Source organism: Armigeres subalbatus, chromosome 3, assembly GCF_024139115.2.
Source record: "Armigeres subalbatus isolate Guangzhou_Male chromosome 3, GZ_Asu_2, whole genome shotgun sequence".
NCBI lineage: Eukaryota > Metazoa > Arthropoda > Insecta > Diptera > Culicidae > Armigeres > Armigeres subalbatus.
Window position 1 is genome coordinate 98166461 of NC_085141.1, and position 22942 is coordinate 98189402.

At 42.3% G+C, this 22942-nt stretch overlaps 2 protein-coding genes across 2 annotated transcripts in view; both read left to right on the plus strand.

Annotated features, from left to right (window-relative positions):
- LOC134227472 (uncharacterized) overlaps positions 1-13527 on the plus strand; it is a 47365-nt gene extending 33838 nt beyond the window's left edge. Inside the window, exons 5-7 of the mRNA XM_062708988.1 lie at positions 624-700; positions 971-1129; positions 12626-13527. Of these exons, the coding sequence (XP_062564972.1) occupies positions 624-700; positions 971-1129; positions 12626-13527 (1138 nt within the window). The remainder of the gene's footprint in view (positions 1-623; positions 701-970; positions 1130-12625) is intronic.
- Positions 13502-15602, plus strand: LOC134227473 (uncharacterized). The gene is made up of 2 exons (XM_062708990.1): positions 13502-14106; positions 15003-15602. Exons 1-2 carry the CDS (start codon positions 13640-13642, stop codon positions 15514-15516), a joined length of 981 nt encoding a protein of 326 aa, XP_062564974.1. The 5' UTR covers positions 13502-13639; the 3' UTR covers positions 15517-15602.
- Positions 15603-22942: the final 7340 nt, after the last annotated feature.

The following is a 22942-nucleotide window of genomic DNA, read 5'->3' on the forward strand; positions in this document are numbered from 1 at the left end:
AATGCCATCAAGTTTCTCCAGTTGAGTTTCTTCCGATTCGTTCTGCGAGGTAATGAACGATTTTCTCAGCAACACCCTTGCCCGACAGTCGCTGCATGTTCAGCCTCTGTGTTCTCTCATGTCAACAACCGGTGATGCTGAACAGCCTTGTGCGAATCTCCCATACCATCAGATAGTGGTCAGAGGTCAGAGTCCTCACATCTATGGCATCTGAGAAATGAAGATTATCCAACAAATCATGATCGATTTGATAAAACGTATCGCTCGCTATTTGGTTGTAGGTGCTACAGACATCCATTCTTCTGGCTGCGAGCCTCATGCCGTCGTCATTTATAGTTGCGTAGAGGTTTTTCTTTTCAATAACTGGGCGGAACAACACTTACCTTGCGACCTATGCATTTGCGTCACCGATGAGAAATTTTATGTCGTGTTTTGTGGATTTTCCGAGAAAGGCAAAAATAAAACATTTCCACCTTTCCATATCTCAATTTTTCTAACTCAGCGATTCCCTTTCCGAAAAATAGTGAAACACTGAACGGAAGAAACTCCATCCCAAAATAATTCACCCAACAATCTATACGCCTAATTGATCTCTCGTCCTTGCATCCAACCCCACTCAACAGATACCGATTGGCCAACAACATCTCGGATTACGCCAACAAATCAACTGGCACCAAGGGGCTTTATCAATGCTTCACAGGTAATTTTGTATACGCGCGTTTGCACCCGAAACCCGCATCTTCCATTTCGGAACAACCCACTCGAAAAATCAGCCCTCATTCTACCTTACCGCTAATGCTAAACCGACTGGCGCGCGAAGCAAATTGATTTAATCGTCCGAAAATGGAATTCAAGCCATCGTCACAACAACAACAACAACAACGGTGGTGTCTCCCAGCTAAAGAGGATTGCTGACTTGGGATCGTTTTGGTGTCGTTTTTTTCTGTTTATCATATTTTGTCCATTCCAGGCGAGCGTTTTGCACCGTTTCCGGGAGAAGCCCTGCAGAAGAAGAACCGTAAGGGCAGTGAAGTGGGATTCCATGATAGAGCACTCGAAAGCAAACTACCAGCCGAAATGGATCGGCTCGGTCATCCGATGCGATACTTTGTGGGGAAAATACGACCAGGTATGTGGCGAGGGCGTTGATGGGGAATCGATGAAAATAGGCATTTGGAATTTTAAACATAAAACCCGAGGTAAAATCAAAGCAGTAGCACAGATAGAATAGGGCCGTTAACCGCAAGGATTCGTGCTCATCTGAATAAGAAATCATACCAAAATGTATGTCAATGTAAATGTGCAAATTAGAGTACTATTATTATAGTCACTGTAGTGCAAATATATAGGTGTACACTCTTTCTTGGCGCCCTGAGAAAGATGGTAAACTCTAAAATGTGTTACAAGTGAAGTAGCGGTGACACGCAGTGACGGGAAATGGACTCTAGTCATGGGACTAGAGAGTAAATCCCGGGATTTACGAAATTAATCATTTCTTACAATCACGATAATCCCAGAATTCCCGGGACAATTATAAATCAATCGTAAAGATAAAAAAAAAAACAAATAACTGTGTTCAAGTTTGCTTTAAAAGTATGAGTCGCTTTTTGTATAAAGAAATATGTAAAACATTCACAACGCGCTAAACATAATCAAACCGACATCTACACCCGAACGGTTTAATACAGCCAATTGTTCGAAGAAGCAAACGCTACACTTCGAGAAACCGTCAGAGCATTTGCGGGATTATTGTTTTCAAATCCAACCTGCACTCACTTCATTAATCTGAAACTCAAAATATAGAAAAAAATAAAAAGTAATTTTCAAAAGAAATTTCAGAGCATATAGCATTTTCAATACATGTGATAATATTTTTATAATTTCAAGGATATATGTGATCTAATATTAAATTTTAGATTTAGAAAAAAAGGTTAGGTTAGAACATTGGCCTCTATCTCAATCTCGATCCCTCGTAAGGCCATCTGCGAGTTGTGGCGTCTGCGTAGGATGTGGTGGGGTTTGACAGTGGGCCCTGTTAAACCTCTATAAAAAGCTGCATGTATCCGCAAGTAGGCTCCGCCAAAGCGGAACCCAAGTCCTGGTGTCAGGTGGGACGCTAAACAGCCCTGACACGACAGCCCTCCGACGAGACAGGAGATTTGCGCAGGCCCAATAAGCCGCCTCTAAAAAACAACCATTATGAACGACATAGAAGATACGACTCGATACAAACGGCAACGACCTAGGCGACGAATAAAGGATTACGATTGGAAGCTTGGAACTTGGAACTGGAAGTCGCTAGGCTTCGCAGGTTGCGACAGGAAAATCTACGATGGATTACATCCCCGCAACTTCGAGGTCATATCGCTGCAGGAAATTTGCTTGACAGGACAGAAAGTGTGGAAAAGCGGGCATCGAGCGGCTACTTCTATCAGAGCTGTGGCACCACCAACGAGCTGGGAACTGGCTTCATAGTGCTGGGAAAGATGCGCCAACGCGTGATTGGGTGGAAGTCAATCAACGCAAGGATGTGCAAGCTGTGGATAAAAGGCCGATTCGTCAACTATAGCATTATCAACGTGCACAGCCCACACGAAGGGAGACCCGACGACGAGAAAGAAGCGTTCTATGCACAGTTGGAGCAGACATACGATGGATGCCCACTGCGGGACGTCAAAATCGGTGAAATGAACGCTCAAGTAGGAAGGGAGGAAATGTCCCTAGTAACATTTTGTTTTCATATTGGTTTCATTTTTAGTTGCTTTGGGAATTCCTCCGGAAGTTGCTTCGGGAATTCCTCCGGAAGTTGCTTCGGGAATTCTTATGGAAGTTCTTTCGGAAATTCCTCCGGAAGTTCCTTCGGGAATTCTTATGGAAGTTCCTTCGGGAATTCCTCCGGATATTGTTTCGGGAATTCCGCCGGAACTTGCTTAGGGACTTCCTCCGGAAGTTGCTTCGGGAATTCCTCCGGAAGTTGCTTCGGGAATTCCTCTGGAAGTTGCTTCAGGAATTCCTCCAAAAGTTCCTTCGGGAATCGATCCGGAAGTTCCTTCGGGAATTCCTAGGGAAGTTCCTTCGGAAATTCCTCCTTCTTATGGAAGTTTTTTCGAGATTCCTCCGGCAGTTTCTTCGGAAATTCCTCCGATAGTTCCTTCGGGAATCCCTCCGGAAGTTTCTCCAGAGAAATTCCTAGAGGAACTTCCGATGGAATTCTTAGAGGAACTTCCGAAGGAATTCCTGGAGGATCTTCCGAAGGAATCCTTGGAGGAACTTCCGAAGAAATTCCTAGAGAAACTTCCGGAGGAATTCGTGAAGGAACTTTCGGAGGAATTTCTAGAAGAACTTCAGGAGGAACTTTCTGTACCGCGCTAATAACGCACGAAAGTTCTATGAGAAGTTGAACCGTTCACGTAAGGGCCACGTGCCACAGCCCGAAATGTGTAAGGACATAAACGGGAACCGTCTTACAAACGAGCGTGAGGTGATCCAAAGGTGGCAGCAGTACTACGAAGAGCACCTGATTGGCGATATGGCAGACAACGGTGGCGGTATGGTAATGAACCTAGGAGCACGCGCGCAGGACATGCGACTTCCGGCTCTGAATCTCCAGGAAATCCAGGAGATCGGTCGACTGAAAAACAACAAAGCCCCTGGAGTTGACCAACTACCAGGAGAGCTGTTTAAACACGGTGGTGAGGCACTGGCTAGAGCGCTGCACTGGGTGATTTCCAAGGTTTGGGAGGATGAGTTTCTGCCGCAGGAGTGGATGGAAGATCTCGTGTGTCCCATCTACAAAATGGCGATAAGCTGGACTGTAGCAACTACCGCGCAATCACATTACTGAACGCCGCCTACAAGGTACTCTTCCAAATTTTATGCCGCCGACTAGCACCAATTGCAAGGGAGTTCGTGGGGCAGTACCAAGCGGGATTTATGGGTGAACGCTCTACGACAGACCAGGTGTTCGCCATTCGCCAAGTACTGCAGAAATGCCGCGAATACAACTTGCCCACACATCATCTATTTATAAAATTCAAAGCCGCATATGATACAATCAATCGGGACAAGCTATGGTAGCTAATGCACGAAAACGGATTTCCGGATAAACTGATAGGTTGATGAAGGCGACGATGGATCGGGTGATGTGCGTAGCTCGAGTTTCAGGGGCATTCTCGAGTCCCTTTGAAACGCGCAGAGGGTTACGGCAAGGTGATGGTCTTTTGTGTCTGCTATTCAACATCGCTTTGCAGGAAGTAATACGAAGGGCAGGGATTGACACGAGTGGTACGATTTTCACGAAGTCCGTCCAGTTATTTGGTTTCGCCGACGACATTGATGTCATGGCACGTACCTTTGAGAGGATGCAGGAAGCCTACATCAGACTAGCTAGCGAAGCTAAACGGATTGGACTAGTCATCAACACGTCGAAGACGAAGTACATGATAGGAAGAAGCTCAAGAGAGGTCAATGTAAGCCACCCAGCACGAGCTTCTATCGGTGGTGACGAAATCGAGGTTGAAGAATTCGTGTACTTGGGCTCACTGGTGACCGCCTACAGAGACGCGGCCACGTTTCCAGACGTGGGTAGGGCTAAAAATAGATTTTCAAATCTATAGAATACTTTTATGAAATTTCAGCGACTTTCCGGAGATCGTCTCGGATTTCAAGAGATTTTTTTCGGACATCCTCAAATAACTCCCTATGACTATTAAGTCAATCATTACATCTCTAGTGTTTGTAGAACATTTCCAAAAAGCATATCTTCAAACATTTTCACGAATTTCCAGAAGTGATTATGTATTACTGTAAATTTAGTAAAATATTGGATGGTTTCAAGCAATTTCACTAACTTTTAGGAATTCGAACCTTCCGAAATCTTCAGATACCGCTACGATCTACCGATCTACCAGTAAAGCTTGTAGACAGTAGGTCTGGCAAAGACTACATCACATAATGTTGCATAGACTACATCACTTTTCTAAGTGAATCTTCGATCTATACTTCTCTTCATCTACCTTACCGAGTTAATGAAATTTCCTTTCCATGGTATCGTGGAGATGCAGAGGTTTTCTCGGTCTCTAGTAGCAACAATAACTATGTACACACAAACATTCCGCTCCTTTCCCAACTGACTGTAGGTAGTAAGTACCAACCTTTATTCACTTGGATCGTAGTGCAATCACGGAAAAGCAAGTATTCACAAGTACAGTCCGTCTTAGCTAAGTTAAGCTAAGCTATATCCTTGTTTAGATATTCACATTTTGTTTAATTCACCTGCCTGTCAATTCTTATAAAATTTGTGATATTCTCTGAGCCTCCCTGAACTAGCAGAAATAATTACACAGTTCCAGAAATTTTTCAACAATTTTATGGAAGAGCAAAAACTATTAGAAACTTCAAGACTTCTGGGAAAATTTCAATACATCATTGAGCACTTTTGGAATGGAAAGAATTCCTCATAGACTCTGAGAAGCCTTTTGGAATAGATTTCTCCTTTACATTCCCGGAAACCTCCACGATTGTCAGTTTAACCACGTTTAACCTCTGATAAGCTTACAAATCTCTGATTCACTTTGAAACGTTTTAATGATATCTTTTAGATCGCGAAATCGAAACAGTATTGATAGCATTAGATCTTTTAGTTATCCATATGATATGATCTTACCATAATCATGGGTAGGACAATGCTTCGACTGTCCTTCCCAGGGATTTTCATGCGTAGGACATATCCTACGTGTCCCACCCACTCCTGGCGCCATTGACCGCCTATAACGATACCAGTAGAGAAATTCGGAGACGCATCATGGCAGGAAAACGTACGTACTTTGGACTCCGCAAAACGCTCCGATCGAATAGAGTTCGCCGCCGTACCAAACTGACTATCTACAAAACGCTTATTAGACCGGTAGTTCTCTACGGACACGAGACCTGGACAATGCTCGTGAAGGACCAACGCGCACTGGGATTTTTCGAAAGGAAAGTGCTGTGTACCAGATGGGTGCAGATGGCGGATGGATGGTTCTCGACAACGATCCGACGGAAATAAGAAGGCGAGGTGCACAGCGGGCAAGGTGGATCGATCAGGTGGAGGACGATTTGCGGTCCCTCCGCAGACTGCGTGGTTGGCGACGTTTAGCCATGGACCGAGCCGAATGGAGAAGACTCTTATATACCGCACAGGCCACTTCGGCCTTAGTCTGAATAAATAAATAATAATCTGAAACGCGGAGCGCAGGCTAGTGGGACTGACTACAGGAAGCTGGCCCAAGAGGTCTTGGGTGACGACGCCGAGGTGAGGTCGTTGGGGGCGGAAGTGACCCTCCAGTGCAAGCAACTGGACGAGGTCACGAACGTGGACGATGTCGTCTCTGCCGTCAGTGACCAGGTCAACAAGACCTCTGTACGCCTGAGAGGCCGTTCCTTAGGCACACAGGTAGCCTACCTTAGGTTACCGGTTGCGGAAGCCAAAAAGGTAATGGAGCGAGGGAAGTTGAAGATCGGCTGGTCAGTATGCCCAGTGAGCAAACTCCAGCCGCCTTCGGTGGACAGGTGCTATCGGTGCTTAGAGTTGGAACACAATTCCTACAACTGTAAGGGCCCAGACCGTAGCATCCTGTGTCGTCGTTGTGGTGAGGAAGGGCACGAGGCGTATGAATGTTATAAGGCACCAAAGTGCCTTATCTGCGTCAGCAAAAAAGCAAGCCTGTACCAAAGATTTTAAAGTACAAGATAGTCCACTCTTGATTATCCCATACAAGTCACTGGCGAACACCTTTCATGTAGCGAAGCGCCAACTGGTGATTAAAAGTCTAACTGTTACATTGAAAATGATCTAAGTAGCTTTGATTTTTTGCTGTCGTTTAGTAAACAACAGAATCAACAACAAACATGTTGAAAGAAGTCGTTGGTAGAATGTTCCTGCCCTCGATCCTCATCTGTTAGTCAGTCAAAACCTCTTAGCATCAAAAGATCCGCACCACATAAAACGTTACCAATGCGGATCCCAAAACTGGCAGAAGCAGATTAATTGCGTTAATATTTCTTCGTAAATGCCTGCGTTCTATATATTTAATTTGATTGGAGGATATGCTTCTCGGTGGAAGGGTCAAGCTTTGCAGCGTTAATAACGTTTGTGATCATCGTACACAAAAGATATTACGTCAAAAATCAAATCTAACATTTTATTTCATGAGCCTCTAATGAAGATAGCTGACTGATGCATTGATGTGTTTTGTGTACACATTTATATACCTATACCGACAGGCATTTCATCGAGCTGAGGATCTAGATATTTGGCACTTCCAGAGACTGCATTTGTGAAGGTCCCGAACAGTTTTCTGTATAGTTTTTGCTTGTGTAAGGCGGACAAGTACTATTCCATTTTTTTTCATACTACAACATATAGTATTCAGTGGCCAACAGAACAAAGATATCTTTCAAAGTAAGGGGAAGTTCCTAATACCTTTTTCGAATAGCTTATAAGTCTCATTTCTCTTATTAGTCAATCAATAGAACAACAAATGCGCTCAGGTTAAACTACACCAGTTTTATATTTTGAACTAATGCTTTCGGTTCAATACACTCTATAACTTCTTAAAATTGATTTAACTTAATTATCAACATGCCGTCATCGAGGTACGTTGAGCTTTGGGTTGATTATCCGTAGCTCTTGATGGCCAGGTAATCGTGGAGTAATGATGAACTAGGTATTCTTGCCGCTCTTGTTATCGAATGTCCATTCATGGTTGTTTGTCTTTGTCAAGATTATAATGACACTGATGACGGTTCAGAATGGATAGTGTTGAACCTATTGGAATAAAGATTCGGCGATATAGTGTGATGGTGGATGATATGGAGCACAACGGTGACCTTATCTGTCCACTGCTGTCGTCAAACGATTGTGGCTAAGGACTCGTTACACTCCTAAACACATAAAAAACTGTTCCGCTTCTAGAAAATTCGCAAGAAACTGTAGAATCTATACACTAAATAAGTATGACATTTGATATCCAAAATGTTGTCGAAGCAACGATGCGCTTTCACGCGTTGCTGTGATTGAACAGTTCGACCGTCATACGTTGGAGCGCTGGCGTTGTGTGTTCGCCCGTTTATAGCTAGAGTGGACTATATTGTTAATATATAATATTTGCCTGTACCCACGTTATGGGTGGGTCTTCGTGACCCATTGGAGAAAAAAATAAGAATAAGCCGTGCAAGTAACACAGCTGAATCTTAACCACTGTGCAACTGCCCTGTGGCAGTCGGTCTCGAAGTCGAGGACTGATGCCGCCCTCCTGTGCGGCCAGTACAACGTCCCTGTCGATAATGGCAATTGGGTGGCGGACGGGTCCAGGATGGCGGCTATTTGCACGACGGGAGAGTACCCGGTCCAAGAGGTGGTACACTCCTCTGCTGAGGGTGTCGCAATAGCTAAGATCAATGGTGTGTTCTATTGTAGCTGCTATGCCCCATCAAGGTGGCCATTAGAACAGTTCAATCAGATTTGGGTGCTCACTCTAGCACACCCTGCCACTCCTCCTGACACACCATGTGGGACTTACTTAGGTTCTCAATCTATCTGACATGCCATGCGAGTCTGACTTGGATGCTCACTCTACTCATCCCTGCCATGCCTCGAGGTGTCGATAGCGATAGGTACCAACAGTTCTACGCTACGACCTTCCTACCTCGGCATATGCAGTCCATATATACTAACACCTATGCGGTCACTCTTCTGCCATGCCTCGTGGTGGCGACTGCGGTTGCCACCCGCTGCGACACTCTTACCTCGACATGTGCAAACCTCTCATTCACTTCCCCGCGCTCAGCCTGTTTTCGCTCTAACTAACCAATCACAACTGCTGCTTGTCAACTGCTGCTGCAGGCAATCTGAGTGGTTGCAGTCGAAACTGCGTTCCACTTCTCCACCGCTTGGCACATCCTCTGAATAAGGGTATCCGGGGTTGTTTCCCGACCGCAAACGTCTAGTCTAGCTCTTCTTTCGACGTCGAAACGAGGACATACGAACAGTATGTACTCTGCAGTCTCGTCATCACCTGGGCAGTCAGGGCAGACGGGGACCTCCGCGTGCCCAAACCTGTGGAGGTACTGCCGGAAGCAGCCATGGCCTGACAGGAATTGTGTCAGACGGAAGTGAACTTCCCCATGGGGTCTCTCCACCCAGCTCGATATGTTAGGTATCAGCTGGTGAGTCCACCTACCTATAGAAGAGTTATTCCACTTGCGCTGCCATCTGGCAACCGAAGTCACCCTGATGCGTTCGCGGGCTCCTCTGGTGCCACGTAGCTCGAAACACTCCTCGTCTTCCCGGATGACCAGCCCGACTGGCATCATGCTCGCAATCACGCAAGCTCGTGCGGTAGGCAGATATCACTCTGAGACACATTAAGCGGTACATGCTCTCCAGCTTCCGCAGGTAACTGGTTACCCCCCGAGAGCTCTCACCCAGGACGGGCCGCCGTACCTAAGAATAGATACGGCAACGCCTGCCAGTAGCCTACGTCTGCTGGCACACACCTTGGAACTGTTGGACATCATCCTCGATAATGCCGTAACAGCAGTCGAAGCCCTCTTGCACGCGTAGTCGACATGACTGGCGAAGGTCAGCTTGTCGTCTATTACGACCAAAAGGAGCTTCAAACTCCGCTTTGATGTGATCGCGACTTTACCCACGTGAATCACTGCATGTTGAACCGACTTGCGGTTGTTGACGATAACCACCTCCGTCTTATGCTGAGCATGCTGCAGGCCTCTAGCGCTCATCCAATTCTCCACCGTGATGATCGCGTGTGCTGCGGTCAGTTCTACCTCGGGAATTGACTCCCCGTAGACCTCCAAGGTTACGTCATCTGCGAAACTGACGATTTTAACACCAGGAGGGAACTTTAGCTTCAGAACCCCGTCATACATAAGGTTCCATAGTACCGAGCCCAGTATTGAACCTTGCGGAACTCCTGCGGTAATAGGTACGCTTCTCTGACCGGCATCGGTCTCGTATAATAGTACACGGTTCTGGAAATAGCTTTCCAAAATCCGGTACAGGCCCACCGGCAGGCTAAGCCGATGGAGGCCAGGGACTTGTGGCTCAGGATGGGAATCGTACCTCGATAATCCTCGCCAACCTATCCTGGGACCGTTCGGGGGGTGAAGAGCTCCCTTTAGTCTTGGCCATCACTATCCTGTAGGCGTCACCCCATGGATTCGCGTTGGCTCCTTCGCATAGGTTGTCGAAACACGGTCTCTTACTGCTCTTGATGGCCTTGTTAAAAGCCAGTTTCGCAGCTCGAAACACTTCACGGCGGTCCACTCTTTCATCTTCGGTGCGGGCACGTTGCATCCTTCGTCTAGCCTTAAGGCAGATTGATCGAAGGGCCACAATCTCGGGACTCCACCAGTATACCGGCCGTCTGCCATTTCTCGGCATGGTGGCGTCACACGCGCGTGATAGGACAGCTACCAGCGCATCCCCGCTTAGACCTTCAGTGTGGCTTCCAGTCCCAGGGCCGCGGTGAAAACTTCGCTGTCGAAGTGATTGGTTCTCCACCCCCGGATCTGACAGGGTTCGCCGCGAATTGCTAGATGATCACTATGGGTGTAACCCTCGTTCACCCTCCAGTCCAAGTCTGGTGCCAGACCAGGACTGACAAACGTTACGTTAATCCATGACTCAAACCCGTTCCTTCTGAACATGCTAGTGGAACCATCATTGAATAGCACTGCGTCGAGCTTCGCTAGTAACGCTTGACCCCTTCGATTGGTGCAGCGGTTGCCCCACTCCACTGCCCAAGCGTTAAAATCTCCTGCTATGACGACCGGCTTACGACCCACTAGGTCAAACGATAGCCTGCATCCAAGTTAGTCTCACGTGGTGCGTAAAGGTATGTCAGTGGGGAGCGTCCAAGTAAGACTCATATGGTGCGTCAGAAAGAGTGTCAGGGTGTGTCAGAGGGTGTCTTAGAGAGAGCACCCAAGTAAGACTCATACGCAGGGTTCGACTTTTCGTTTCAATGAGACCAAAGCAAGCGTTTCTCGGGCCAAGGGAAAATCTTGTTTCGTTGTTTATGTTGAGGATCATCTTTCACCCATCAATCTTTTCTCTAGAATTAGCATTGGAAGATGAACGAAAATCTTGCCTATTAGATGAAAATCCTTTTTCGTTTCATTACTTTTACCTCTCACTCACTTTCCGCGAGAATTATCGCAGAACAATTACAAAATTGTATGGCCGCGCCGGGATTCGAACCCAGAATAGTAACAATAATAGCTGTTGGGATGCGCTTACTTTAGCCACACCACCACGCTATCTGTATGAAAGCGTTAAGTTATTTGTTCCACATAAGCTACTACCATTTGCATTGATGATGCCACGAAAAGACTCGAATATGAAAGAAAAAGAGCAAACCAACGTTTAGCGGCAATCGAAGTGAGCGAAAAATTGTTATCACTCTCCAGGCTGTTTTTCTTTCCCGAAAAGCGATTTCTCCTCGAAAACTTTGGAAAGTCATGTGCTACTGAGATTGAGTGAGCATTACGAACCCTGCTCATACGGGATGAGTACCTGTGTGAGCGTGAATGAGCGAGTACATTAAGTACTGCCTATCCCCCAGAAGTAATGCTGAGAGGCAGTTCCTGGGGGAACCAGGGTATTGGTAGAGAAGGTAACTCAAGTAACCTTCTGTTGCTTGGGTGGGTTTAGTGGGTCTGGCGGGCTGGCTTTCTGCCTTCCGCGCCAACCCCACTCCCTGAGTGATAATGTCAGGTGTCTGTATGCAGATTTGCCTTCATTCCTCTATAAAAAAAATACAAATGAAACATATATTTCTTCATAACTCAAGAAATAATCGGAGAATAAATCATTTTTTCGGGCGAAACGAAGTTCGTCGGGTCTGCTAGTGTAAAATTAAAAAAATAAAACCAAAAGTCCAAAATATATTCAGATGTCCAAAATACCACCATTACCCTAACGAAAAGTAGGCAAGTCGTCTGATGGCATGACACTGGTTAGAGCTTCAATATATGCTGATGTACAACAATAAATATATAGGCTAAGGTTTGAGCCATATACCCTACTTCAATGTTTCTTGGATGCGCATGCGAAACAAGCAACAAAAGAGAACCAACGACAAAGTTTTGTTTTTGTCGAAAATAATAATGACAAAGATCCGAATAATTTTGTCAGCAACAAAAAAAAATGTAATTTTGTTGTTAATTTTTCATCTTGTTATTTTGCATAATCTCTACAGCAAATTTCGGTGTTATAGCATCGTATTCTCGGAAATATCAGAACATGCAAGGCAAATGATTCTTGTCATATTGTTTTCGGGTTCAGATAAATGCTTGTTGCGAGATGCGTTTGTCAGTTGCTCGAATATTGATTCCCTGCAGGGAATGGGTACTTCATAATAAGATCATAAAAAGTATATAAACTGTGAAATCACATGTTGCTAGTTTTGACCGTCCTTTGCATGGAGTCCGTTCATTGTGATGTGATCGAAGCCGGGATTGAAGCTCTGCCGAAGTAGCGCTCCACCTTAGTTCAATATATCGCACGCCAGTTAACAAACACTGATTTGCAATTTTCATCAATGATATCATTCCTTTACAGGCGACAAGAACACGCAACGTGCTTCTTCTCGGCTGGCACTCGCACAACCCACGTTTTGCTGGCGCAACCCCCATGAACCGGGTCCAAATCACTACTTCAAAGGCATATTTGACATCCCGCCGAAGAAAGCTCCTCCTATCGTGATAGGTCGTTGCCAACAGCGGATCCGTGTTAAGCAATTAATCGCCGGACCATCCGTTCCAGGAGCGGCATCCGTTCATCACTCATACTGTGTGGAACCTTTCCTAAGGCCACCGCCCGGCCGTTATCAACTGCCAGTCAGCATACCAATGCCAAAACCGGTGCTGCCCGACATACAACCTCGTCCGAGCGCCACCCACCAGTATGACTTCTCATACAATTTTGCATGGAATCCGTACCGTCAGCCGGCAACGTTGCTGATGCACACCGTCAACATACCGGTGCGACGCCAGAGGCGAGGGCGCAACATGAAGGTAGCCTTCGGAAGCGCGACCGCCCGTTTCAAGGATAGAGAATTTTACCCCATTGGAGCACTCAAATATGTATTTCGTAAGGACGCGCGTCCTACGAAGAAGGAATCGACCGGGGAGGGTGTTGTTAATCAGAAAAACATGTTGCAGAACGTTGTCACCGTTGGCGAAACGAAATCGTCGGCTAATCTCTGCCGAACACCCACCAAACTCTTTGTCATTCCACGGAAACATCAAACAAAGCGGATTTTAAGTGTACCGGATCTGGGTACGGTCATTCCCGGTGAAACGGATCAAAGGACACGTCAATCCAGCCTCGCGGAAAGGAAACTATCGTCAACAACTATGGTAACGGTTCCGGATCTCGAATCCGACAATTTCGGTGAAGGAGGCAGCTCCGTAATGGAAATTCCAGAAATTATTGTAACAAGGGCGAGCTTTTCATTTTAAATCACAGTAGGCACCCTTGCATACTGTCAAATTATTGTATCCCTATCTTGACGTGTACGTACATTCCAAAATTCTTAGTGTACTGAGCATTAAAATTGTTTAAAAATAAATCATGAATTCACCCCAAGATCCAAATTTTTCAAATAATAACAGTGAACAAAATATCGAAATAACAGAGCCCGAAATCCAAAAGTCTGTTGTCGAAAATGAGTCAGTAGATTACATAGACGAATCCGTCGTTGATCTCCCTGAAGGTGTGCGATATTTTAAACCGGTGACATCGCAAGAATCGGTTCGAGCTCCACCGTCCACAACATCGGTTCGGGCTCCGCCGTCCACAACATCGGTCCGGGCTCCGCCGTCCACAACATCGGTCCGGGCTCCGCCGTCCACAACGTCCATTCTTAAACGATCCGAAAGCAGATGCTCGACAGCTTCTATACGTTCGTGCCGTTGGGATGCCTTGGCACGTCCGAAAAGCCACTTCTTGCAGGGAACACTCGAGCAATTTGAGAACGTGCTCAAAGACAAACACAAAGAAACATTGAAGAAACAGTTGCACGACCAGAAGGTGCTCAGGTAAATTGTTCAAATCGAGCCCGAATTTTATAATTTTTCCATTATATTGACAGTTTTTGATTCATACTTTTAATAAAAAAATGACAATTCGATAAAAATAGAAAGAAGAAGGCCTCAAAATGCAATTTTCAAAATTTCCTAGCCTCTGATTGTTGTCTAATTTTGTTAATATATGTTGAATTGGAAGAATTTCAAACTTATATATTAGGGTGGCTCAGATTAGTATTGGAAAAACTTTTTTCAATTTTTTTGATGACATCAGAGAAATGCTAATAACTTAGCCGGGCAAACTTTAATCTTCTCGCGGTTTTCAGCATAACATTCTGTATTTAATTCTACAAGAACTGAATGAGTATCATGGTTCTTGATCGTAAATTGTGCCGTCCAACTGCAAATCACTGTTTTTGGATGTTTTTTTTGCATATAAACTTCCAACGAGCTTAGCACAGCCCAAACGTTGACCGATTTGACTGAAATTTTGTCCAGAGCATAAGGGCATCAAATAGAACCGAATAAGAGGGCGGCCCATCAAAATTTTTTTTTGAGCCATCCTATTATATATTGTCCAGCCATTCTTAAATTCTAATTACCCAACCAAGAAAGTTACAAAGGAAAATTAATTATGGTAACCCTTGCTTTTGGGCAACTTTTTAGGAATTCAGCACAACATTTTGAATTCAAAGTTCTTTCTAACTAACATTTTGCAATCCTATTTAGACTATTAAGCTATTACCCCTGTCTCGCTTTGACCTGCGCTCTCTATCACAAAACTTGACTAATATTCCAAAACAAACCTTTGAGTATATCTACAAATCAGCTTCATGGCTCAACTCATATTAAAATATTCTATAAGTAAAAGCAGAAATATAAATTTCAATAACCATATCCTTCTACAGAGAGGCAACGGAGTGCGAACACCTACGATGCTGCACCCGACCACCGACACCTCATCCACCGAGTGGCCGCCGTCCACCAATCGATGCGGGAAAACGGGAACAAACAATGGACAAATTTAACGCGCAGCTAAAACGAGATGCCTTTGACCGGTTGATGGATAAAATTTTTAATAAACTGCCCCATCTCGTGTTAGAAGCAGACATTACCAACCTGTCGAGGCTGCCTGCCACCACGCAACTAATGGTTAATGTGATATTCTCCAGCCTCACCAACTTCGCTGGGAAACCAATCACTATTCACGATCACGAGCTGTATCTCCACATGTGCGTTGGTTTGGCACGGTTCATCGAAAGCATGATTGAGTCAGTCCGAAGAAAAGTGTTTTCCAGTGAAAGCCTCGCCAGTGAACGACAACAGCACGGATGCTGTAGCTTAACTACGGCCATTCTGGAGCACCTAAAAGAACAGCTAAGCGATATCCAATGCTCGAGAGAAATTTTAAAACCGATTTAAACAGAAAAGCAGTGACTGAAGAAAGATGTATTCAATAAGATGCTCTATTCAATAAAATAAAACATATATACAATTACCTACCATGTTTCTCCATGGCACTTTTATATTTAGAAGTGTGATGAATATTTCATTTTCACCACTCGCATGTAAGTTTTCTATGGTGCCACCTAGTGGGCACTAGCGTAAAACTTGCTCCTTTCAAAGCTCAGCTGGGCAGCAAATATACAAATATAATATATAATACAGGAAAACCATTTTCAACACTTCTGCAGAACGGTGCCGCATCTTTCGGAACCGTATAGTCACAGCAGAGGATCCTGCTAGTTCTCTCTAATACCTCCGGACTAGTGAAGCGTTGTTCCGGTCCCGTTAAGGTTAGTTCTCATATTGTTATCTAATGCATCGCTCTCAATGAAACCTTTTTATTCCAGTTAACTTAACTAATAATCGATTGGCCGCTGCAAGCTCGAATCATGTCTCTACAAGGGGAGGTTTGCTAACGATATTTTTCCGGTACTTGCTGTTAATGAACCCGGTGCGGCTGGGTTATGGATACCTGGTGATGTGTATTCTCTGTTTGTAGGTTTGCTCTCCAATATTTCCAGAATGATATCAGTCCAAATCAAACCAAGATTATTGTATTAATTTAAATATTATTTTGAATAAATTAAATTGAACTTTTGGTTAGAAATTTGATTTGCTTTTTATTTTATTTCATTAGAACGTACCGTCGTGCGGGGCTTCTTTTGATTCCGGGGGCTACTTTGGATTTTTAATTTTTTGAAAAAACTAAACGGAAAAAATACCAAATTTGTAACAGAAAGCTGCCGTCCGACTATCAACAAGACACCCGATTTTTGATAATGACAATTTTATAGTAATTTTCGTTATAATTCTTGTTTTAAAATGTCCAAAGTAGCCCCTGATTTTTCAAAAGAAGCCCCGCACGACGGTAATTAAAATGTTTTGCACCAACAAAACGGTACAAAAAAATCACTTAAATGTGGGTAAATTTTACCTATAAATTCATCCTACTAGATTCACCCATATATAGGTAAATCCCACATTACCCATATCTAGGTATGTGCACTTTTTGATGATTTTAGGTACTCTTCACCCATATTTGGGTGAACTGAACTAAGCGTGTATATTAACAATATGATTCACTCTCACGAAATTTTGGCGACACCGCATGTGGCGCCATCCGTGCCCAAAAGGACCGATACACGCTGAAACGAAACTACCCAAAATATGAGGGTCGGTAAACACACACACTTCAAAATGTAATCACAACAAAAAATAGGGATGTCTTATGTTTTTTGTGCACGTAATCGATTAAAGTTAATCGAATACCAAAGGAAAATCAAATGTTGTTGCAAAATTTAGTAGACATTTTTTTACTAATATGTATAAAAAATTAGATGCTGCGCGTTGAACCGCCGGTGTATCATATCGATACACGGTGAAACATTTGGGAAGCTAGGAGGTTGCTGTTGAAGTTAATACTTAATATTCTGCATTCACATCTCGTTTCATACTACAGTCAAACCTCCATGAGTCGATATTGAAGGGACCATCGACTCATGGAAAAATCGAGATGTGGAGTAGCAAAACCTTGGAAAGCTCTTTGGAGGGACCATCACAGTAACCCAGAAAATATTTTTTAGTATGGAATAATTTGCTTCCATGAGTCGATATCGAGTCAAAGAACATCGACTCATGGAGGTTTGACTGTAGCTCTCTGTTCTCATACTTTTTTGCCGGTTTTCATCTTACATTGGCCCAAATCTTCATCTCGTTTGGCTGCCATATATTTTAAATTTTTTGTTGTTTTAATTTTAAACATATTTATAGGCATCAAATAATACGGTTCTTTGGGAAATTTGACAATAAAGAAGTCAAAGAATCGACTGAGAGAAAAAAACAAGGTTATACTCAAGGACGAAAATCTTCGTTTTACTATCAGTTGCATAGACGTTTTGATCAGACGCTCGACAATGCAGGCACGAATATCTCGCAGCATGCTGTCAAACTTCCATACCAAATTATCTACCCAATCCTTAACAGCCGATTAAAAAATGAATATCTACGGGGATTGAAATGAATATTTGGAATTGCGGTTGATTTGCACCGATGAATGATTATTATTTTACTTTATATACTAAACAGATTTATATCTTTTAAGAATCTGACTTCAAAATGTTAAATCCATGCACTGCAGTATGAAATGATATTCATATTTTGAGATTTCAAATTGAATATCAATGTACTAAACTGAATATTGATTTTGACACCGCACAAAACAACGCTGACACCGAGATTCGACGCTTCCTACTGTTCGTGTACATACCGTCCTATTCATTCGCACATTCAAATTCGTGAAATACTGGCGACTAGATTGTGTGTTGGATGTCAACTATTTGAGTGTAGTTAAAATGACTTTTTCTGCCCCTGGTTATACTTTTGGGAAGTATCAATTTGAAAAAGACATTTTTATATTATATCGTACAGGAGCTCATGCATTTTTACTATTTACGTGGATTGCGAGCATTTAGTTCAGATTACGAGCTTGTGACATGTCTTTGTATTTTCTTGCTGACATTTCACGTGTCGAAAACATAATTTTCTAACTACTGACAAAGGTAGTGTTATCATGATAGTCGAATGACATTTTGTCTGCACGGCTTATCATCCGTTTATCAACTCCCGATGAACATTTTGGTTAACTTAGTGACAAGCTAAGAAAATAATTATTTATTATTAATTTTTACTGAGAAAAAATGATATCACGCTCTGAAAATACTCAATAAATTTACAAATATGAAACATTTTGAATCTATTTATTCATCTGTTTATTCACAAAATTATTTTAAATATCCCTTGTCACTTTTTAACTCACATTTCAAAGATTGTTTTTCTGATTGAATCATGGTAAGACATGAACACAAAATACAACAGCCGTGAAAAACCAACACAATCGCACTCAAATTTATTTAGAATGTGGCAGTAATCCAGCTGAAATTTGACAGTAGGACAGTAAAACCTAAATGAAAATTTTGAGTAAAGACGGGTTCATGAAACTAACGAGGTTAGATCTAAAACGCAATATGAAAATTCGGAATTTGGTTGACTGCAAACTAGCTATTCAGTTTGCAGTCAACCAAACTGATCCCACGGTTTAAACATATACGAACGTAGAAAATAATTCAAGTACTTCTGGGGGGAATTCGTTAATGGATCCAATTGATTTTGATAGAGGGTAATTTAGCCGGTTTTGGCCACCTTAATGCCTAACATGACCAATCCTGAAAAAGATTTTTTTCCAAAAAAAAAATCGATCAGTTTGAACAGTTAAGAATTTCTTTAATTGCAGTAAATAATGCAATATGTAAATGAAACTAAGTTTGGCCACCGAGTCCATATGATTTCTTTTAAGGCCGATACAAATATTTAAGGACTATTTTTTCTCCCCCCCCCTCGGATTTTTTTTTGCCAAAAAATAATATTTTCAGAAGGCAACAAAATAAAATTCGGATAATTTTGAGGTTTTTAAAACATTCTTTTGCAAATCCGAGGAGTTTTTTGATTTTTTTCATTTTAATATTTATTTTTTATTATCCCCCCCTTGACCTTTCGGAGACCAGTAGGACAAAATGTTAATTAAATATTTGTAACGGCCTAATTTGTTCACCACGTCAGAATATAAAGCTATAACATCCTTTTGTTGTGGACCTGATCTCATTATCAATATGGTCATCTTATCTGCAAAAAAATCTGCACTTTATTATGCCATACCAAAGTTGAACAAAAAGGGGGGGGGAACACTTTATCAAAATTCAAATGACCATAACTCTGTGAAATATCAATAGATTTTTTTGGTTCTGCCAGGGTTCGAAAAGAAAACTCATCTTGTTTTGGAAAATTTTTGTTCAAAGCACTGAATACCGGCAAGTATGTTATCGATCATTTAGTAATCTCCGTTCGATCACTTATTAGTTTGTCAATAACTTACTCCAGAGGTTAAATTTCAAAATGTGTTGTATGGTGGACTTCTAGTGCGAAGGTTTTTCTACAACTAACAAGTCGATGTTTGAATTTAACTTATAACGGAGCTATAGCGCTAGTAGCAGTAACTTATACTAAATGATAAAAAAAAATTATCCAAAATTTCAATCATTTAGTATAAGTTACTGCTACTAGAGCTATAGCTCCCTTATTAGTGAAATTAATTGAACGAACTGTTAGTTGTAGATAAACCTTTGCTCTAGAAGTCCACCATACAACATATATTGAAATTTAGCCTCTGGAATGAGTTATTGACAAACTACTAAATGATCAAACGCATATAACTAAATGATCGATAACATCCTTGGATACCGGAGAAGATCAAGATTTTTAGTCACATTCTTGTTGGATTCACTGCTAATCGATGATTGGGAAGCCGCTAGGCCTGTGACAAATTAATCGTGAAAAATCTTGCAAATCCGTTAAATCACTGCAGAGGATACAGAGAAAAGCTCGACTAATTTTTATTAATTTTGCCTTCGGTGAAAGCATGGATACAAACCCATCCATAGATATAAAACTGAAATTCTAACTCAAAAGGAAATTTAAGCATTTAAATGAAAGACACTAGAAATATTAGTTCTGGAATCAATATTACGATAACATATATTGATTATATCATTAAAATGAAACAAATTTAGCAAAAAATATTTGGCAGGTGAAGTTGCGAATACCTTCCTGCTTAACTAACATCAAATACATTTTTCGAGAAAAGTAAGACCGGTTGAGAACACCCGCATGTGATGCAAAATTTTTGGTGGTTTACTAAAAACTAAACATTGCTTTCCACGCATATATGTTAGCACCTGGATGCTGACAACTATGGATAAAAAATCTTGCGAAAAACTAGCTAATGCTTTGCATTTATTTTCGACCCAAAAGAAATTGAATCAATATTTTCTAACGCGCCGCAAGCATTTTCTTGTATGCGGAACAGCTTCTATTGGAGCAGTCGGATCACAATTTATTTTTCTGTATTATCGAAAGTGTAAAAGAAAAAAAATCGATCTGTTGAAAATCTATTTATTCAGAAAAGTATGGACATCCCTGCACTGTCGTATGAAAACTTTTCAACAGCATGACTGTCACTGTAAATTGGCAGGAAGATTAGCTAGAATAAACAAGAAGAAAACACGTTTAGATTCCTCTTTGCTCGCTAGATGATGTTGTTATCACCGGCAAATGGTTCGCCATTTGGTTGTATGGAAAAGCTCGAAGTGAACCATATTGTTAATATAATATATTTGTGGGCAGCCTCATGTTATCGTACCAAGCGTCTCCATCGTTCCTGGTCAGTCAGTGACTTGAACGATCAGCAGCACGTGAAACTCGCACTCGTCTATGAGCCAATAGGACTAAATTTGCATTTGATTGAAGAAAAGCGAAATGAAGAGCTGTGCGGCTTAAGGGTAACTGAAATCAATTATCTATTTCAACTCGCAGATATCTGTGACCTTTTAGACATTTTGGGGTGGAACTTTTTTTTTCTTTCAATATAATGTATCCCGCAATTTCAGGTCTGTCGTTTTTCTGATCCGTCCAGCTGAAAACCATTTTTTATGATATCTATTTACGGTAAACAAGAATTATGATATGTGTTTCTGAAAGTTGTAACGTTGTAACAAGATATTTGGCGAACGAGGGATTCGCAGACTTTTCTACAGCTGAGTCAAGAAAGGAAAACCAGAGAAAACAAAAGCCTCTGTACAACATGCGTTGGAATTTTGGTGAGATAGACGCATTCAACTTGTTTAAGGTGATTATACAATCAAGCCAAATGGTGAATTTCAAATTCACCACACGGTTTCTACTCCTATTATGAAAAGTTCAAATCTAGCGTAATAATGTTCGTACAATGCTGAAATTAAAGTCGATTGTTTAGCATAAGTAAGCAAACGATCTACGGATGTTTCATCTCCATGGGCGTTGTGGTTCTCTCAATTCGTGCTCTTGAAAAATCACCAGAAAAAGCACGTGGCTTCCAAGATGGCCGATTTGTGGATTTGTTGTATAACCACCTTAAGTTCTGAAGTAGGACTTACGTCTCTCATTACTATACCAGATGTTAATAAATAATTAATTAATTACCATGGATGCGCGGTAATATGTTTTTTTATATGAACACTTTTCAATTTGAACTCCGTTCGTCTATACAGTAACAGCTACTTCCTATTGGTAATAACAAGTGGCAACTAAAAAATTGGAGTGAAAAGAATGGCTCGGGATAAAAAATACAAAGAAGTACAGTTCAATCTGATATATGATTTTTTTTTTAATCTTTCGTTTATTTTGGAGGCTCAATTGCCGTGAAGCGTTACGGAGTCGAAATCAATTTCAACAATTCATTTCTTAAATCTTATACCTAATGTTAGTTTTGGGGAACCGAAAGACTCGCGGTTTGGTCGAGGTTAGGGAATACAATAATATAGTAGGAAAGGAAGGAAATTTAGGGTGCTTAAGTAATTATGATGCTGATGTTCACATAGTTGACATTCTTGGCGATGTTTCACATCTGTAACGGGACAAACATTTTTTTGGGAGACAACAATGAGAGGAAGACATACGAAAGGCGTTAACTACAGACATTGAAATGGACAAAAAGAGGTAGACATTCGATATGGGGTACGACAGAGAAGGGGGTGTGCAGACTAAGATCACAATCTTACATCAGCATCTTTCACAAATTGGTGGACCAGGGACATGTATTCGAGATCAAGACCCGCCAACACTTCTCTAATAGGCTTTGGTTGTTTTCCTCGGACCCGGAGATGTTCAGTTAAAGCAGATCTGGGGCCACGATTCTCCACGCACGCCCACACGACATGATCAATGTCCTGATAATCCTCGCCGCAAACACAGAGATTGCTTTCCGAGAGTCCCACTCTGAAAAGGTGTGCGTTTAAAGTGTAGTGATTGGACATTAGACGACACATGGTTCGAATGAAGTCTCGTCCTATATTCAATTTTTTGAACCATGGACGCTTCGACACCTGCGGGCGAATAGAATACAGCCATCTACCCAGCTCCCCATTTGTCCATTTCTGCTGCCAGCTGATCAAGGTTTCCTGACGAACTAATGAGAAAAATTCATCGAAGCTGATTTGCCGATCGTAAATATCACCTTCCATAGCGCCCACCTTAGCTAAAGAGTCCGCTTTCTCATTTCCCGAGATCGAGCAATGAGAAGGGACCCAAGCCATGGTGATTGTGAATGACCGTTTCGATAGAGAACTCAAAGCTTTCTTTATCCCCTTTAGGAGATACGCTGAGTGCTTCACCGGTTTCATTGACCGAACAGCCTCCAATGAACTTAGACTGTCGGTGAAGATGAAAAAGTGGTCAGGAGACAGGGATTCGATTT

What these genes read in the sequence shown, in the direction of transcription:
- LOC134227473 (XM_062708990.1), top strand. Translation starts at nt 13,640, where the DNA reads ATGAATTCACCCCAAGATCCAAATTTTTCAAATAATAACAGTGAACAA. An exon ending in CACGACCAGAAGGTGCTCAG is followed by an intron (nt 14,107 to 15,002) that starts GTAAATTGTTCA and finishes ATCCTTCTACAG; the next exon opens with AGAGGCAACGGAGTGCGAAC.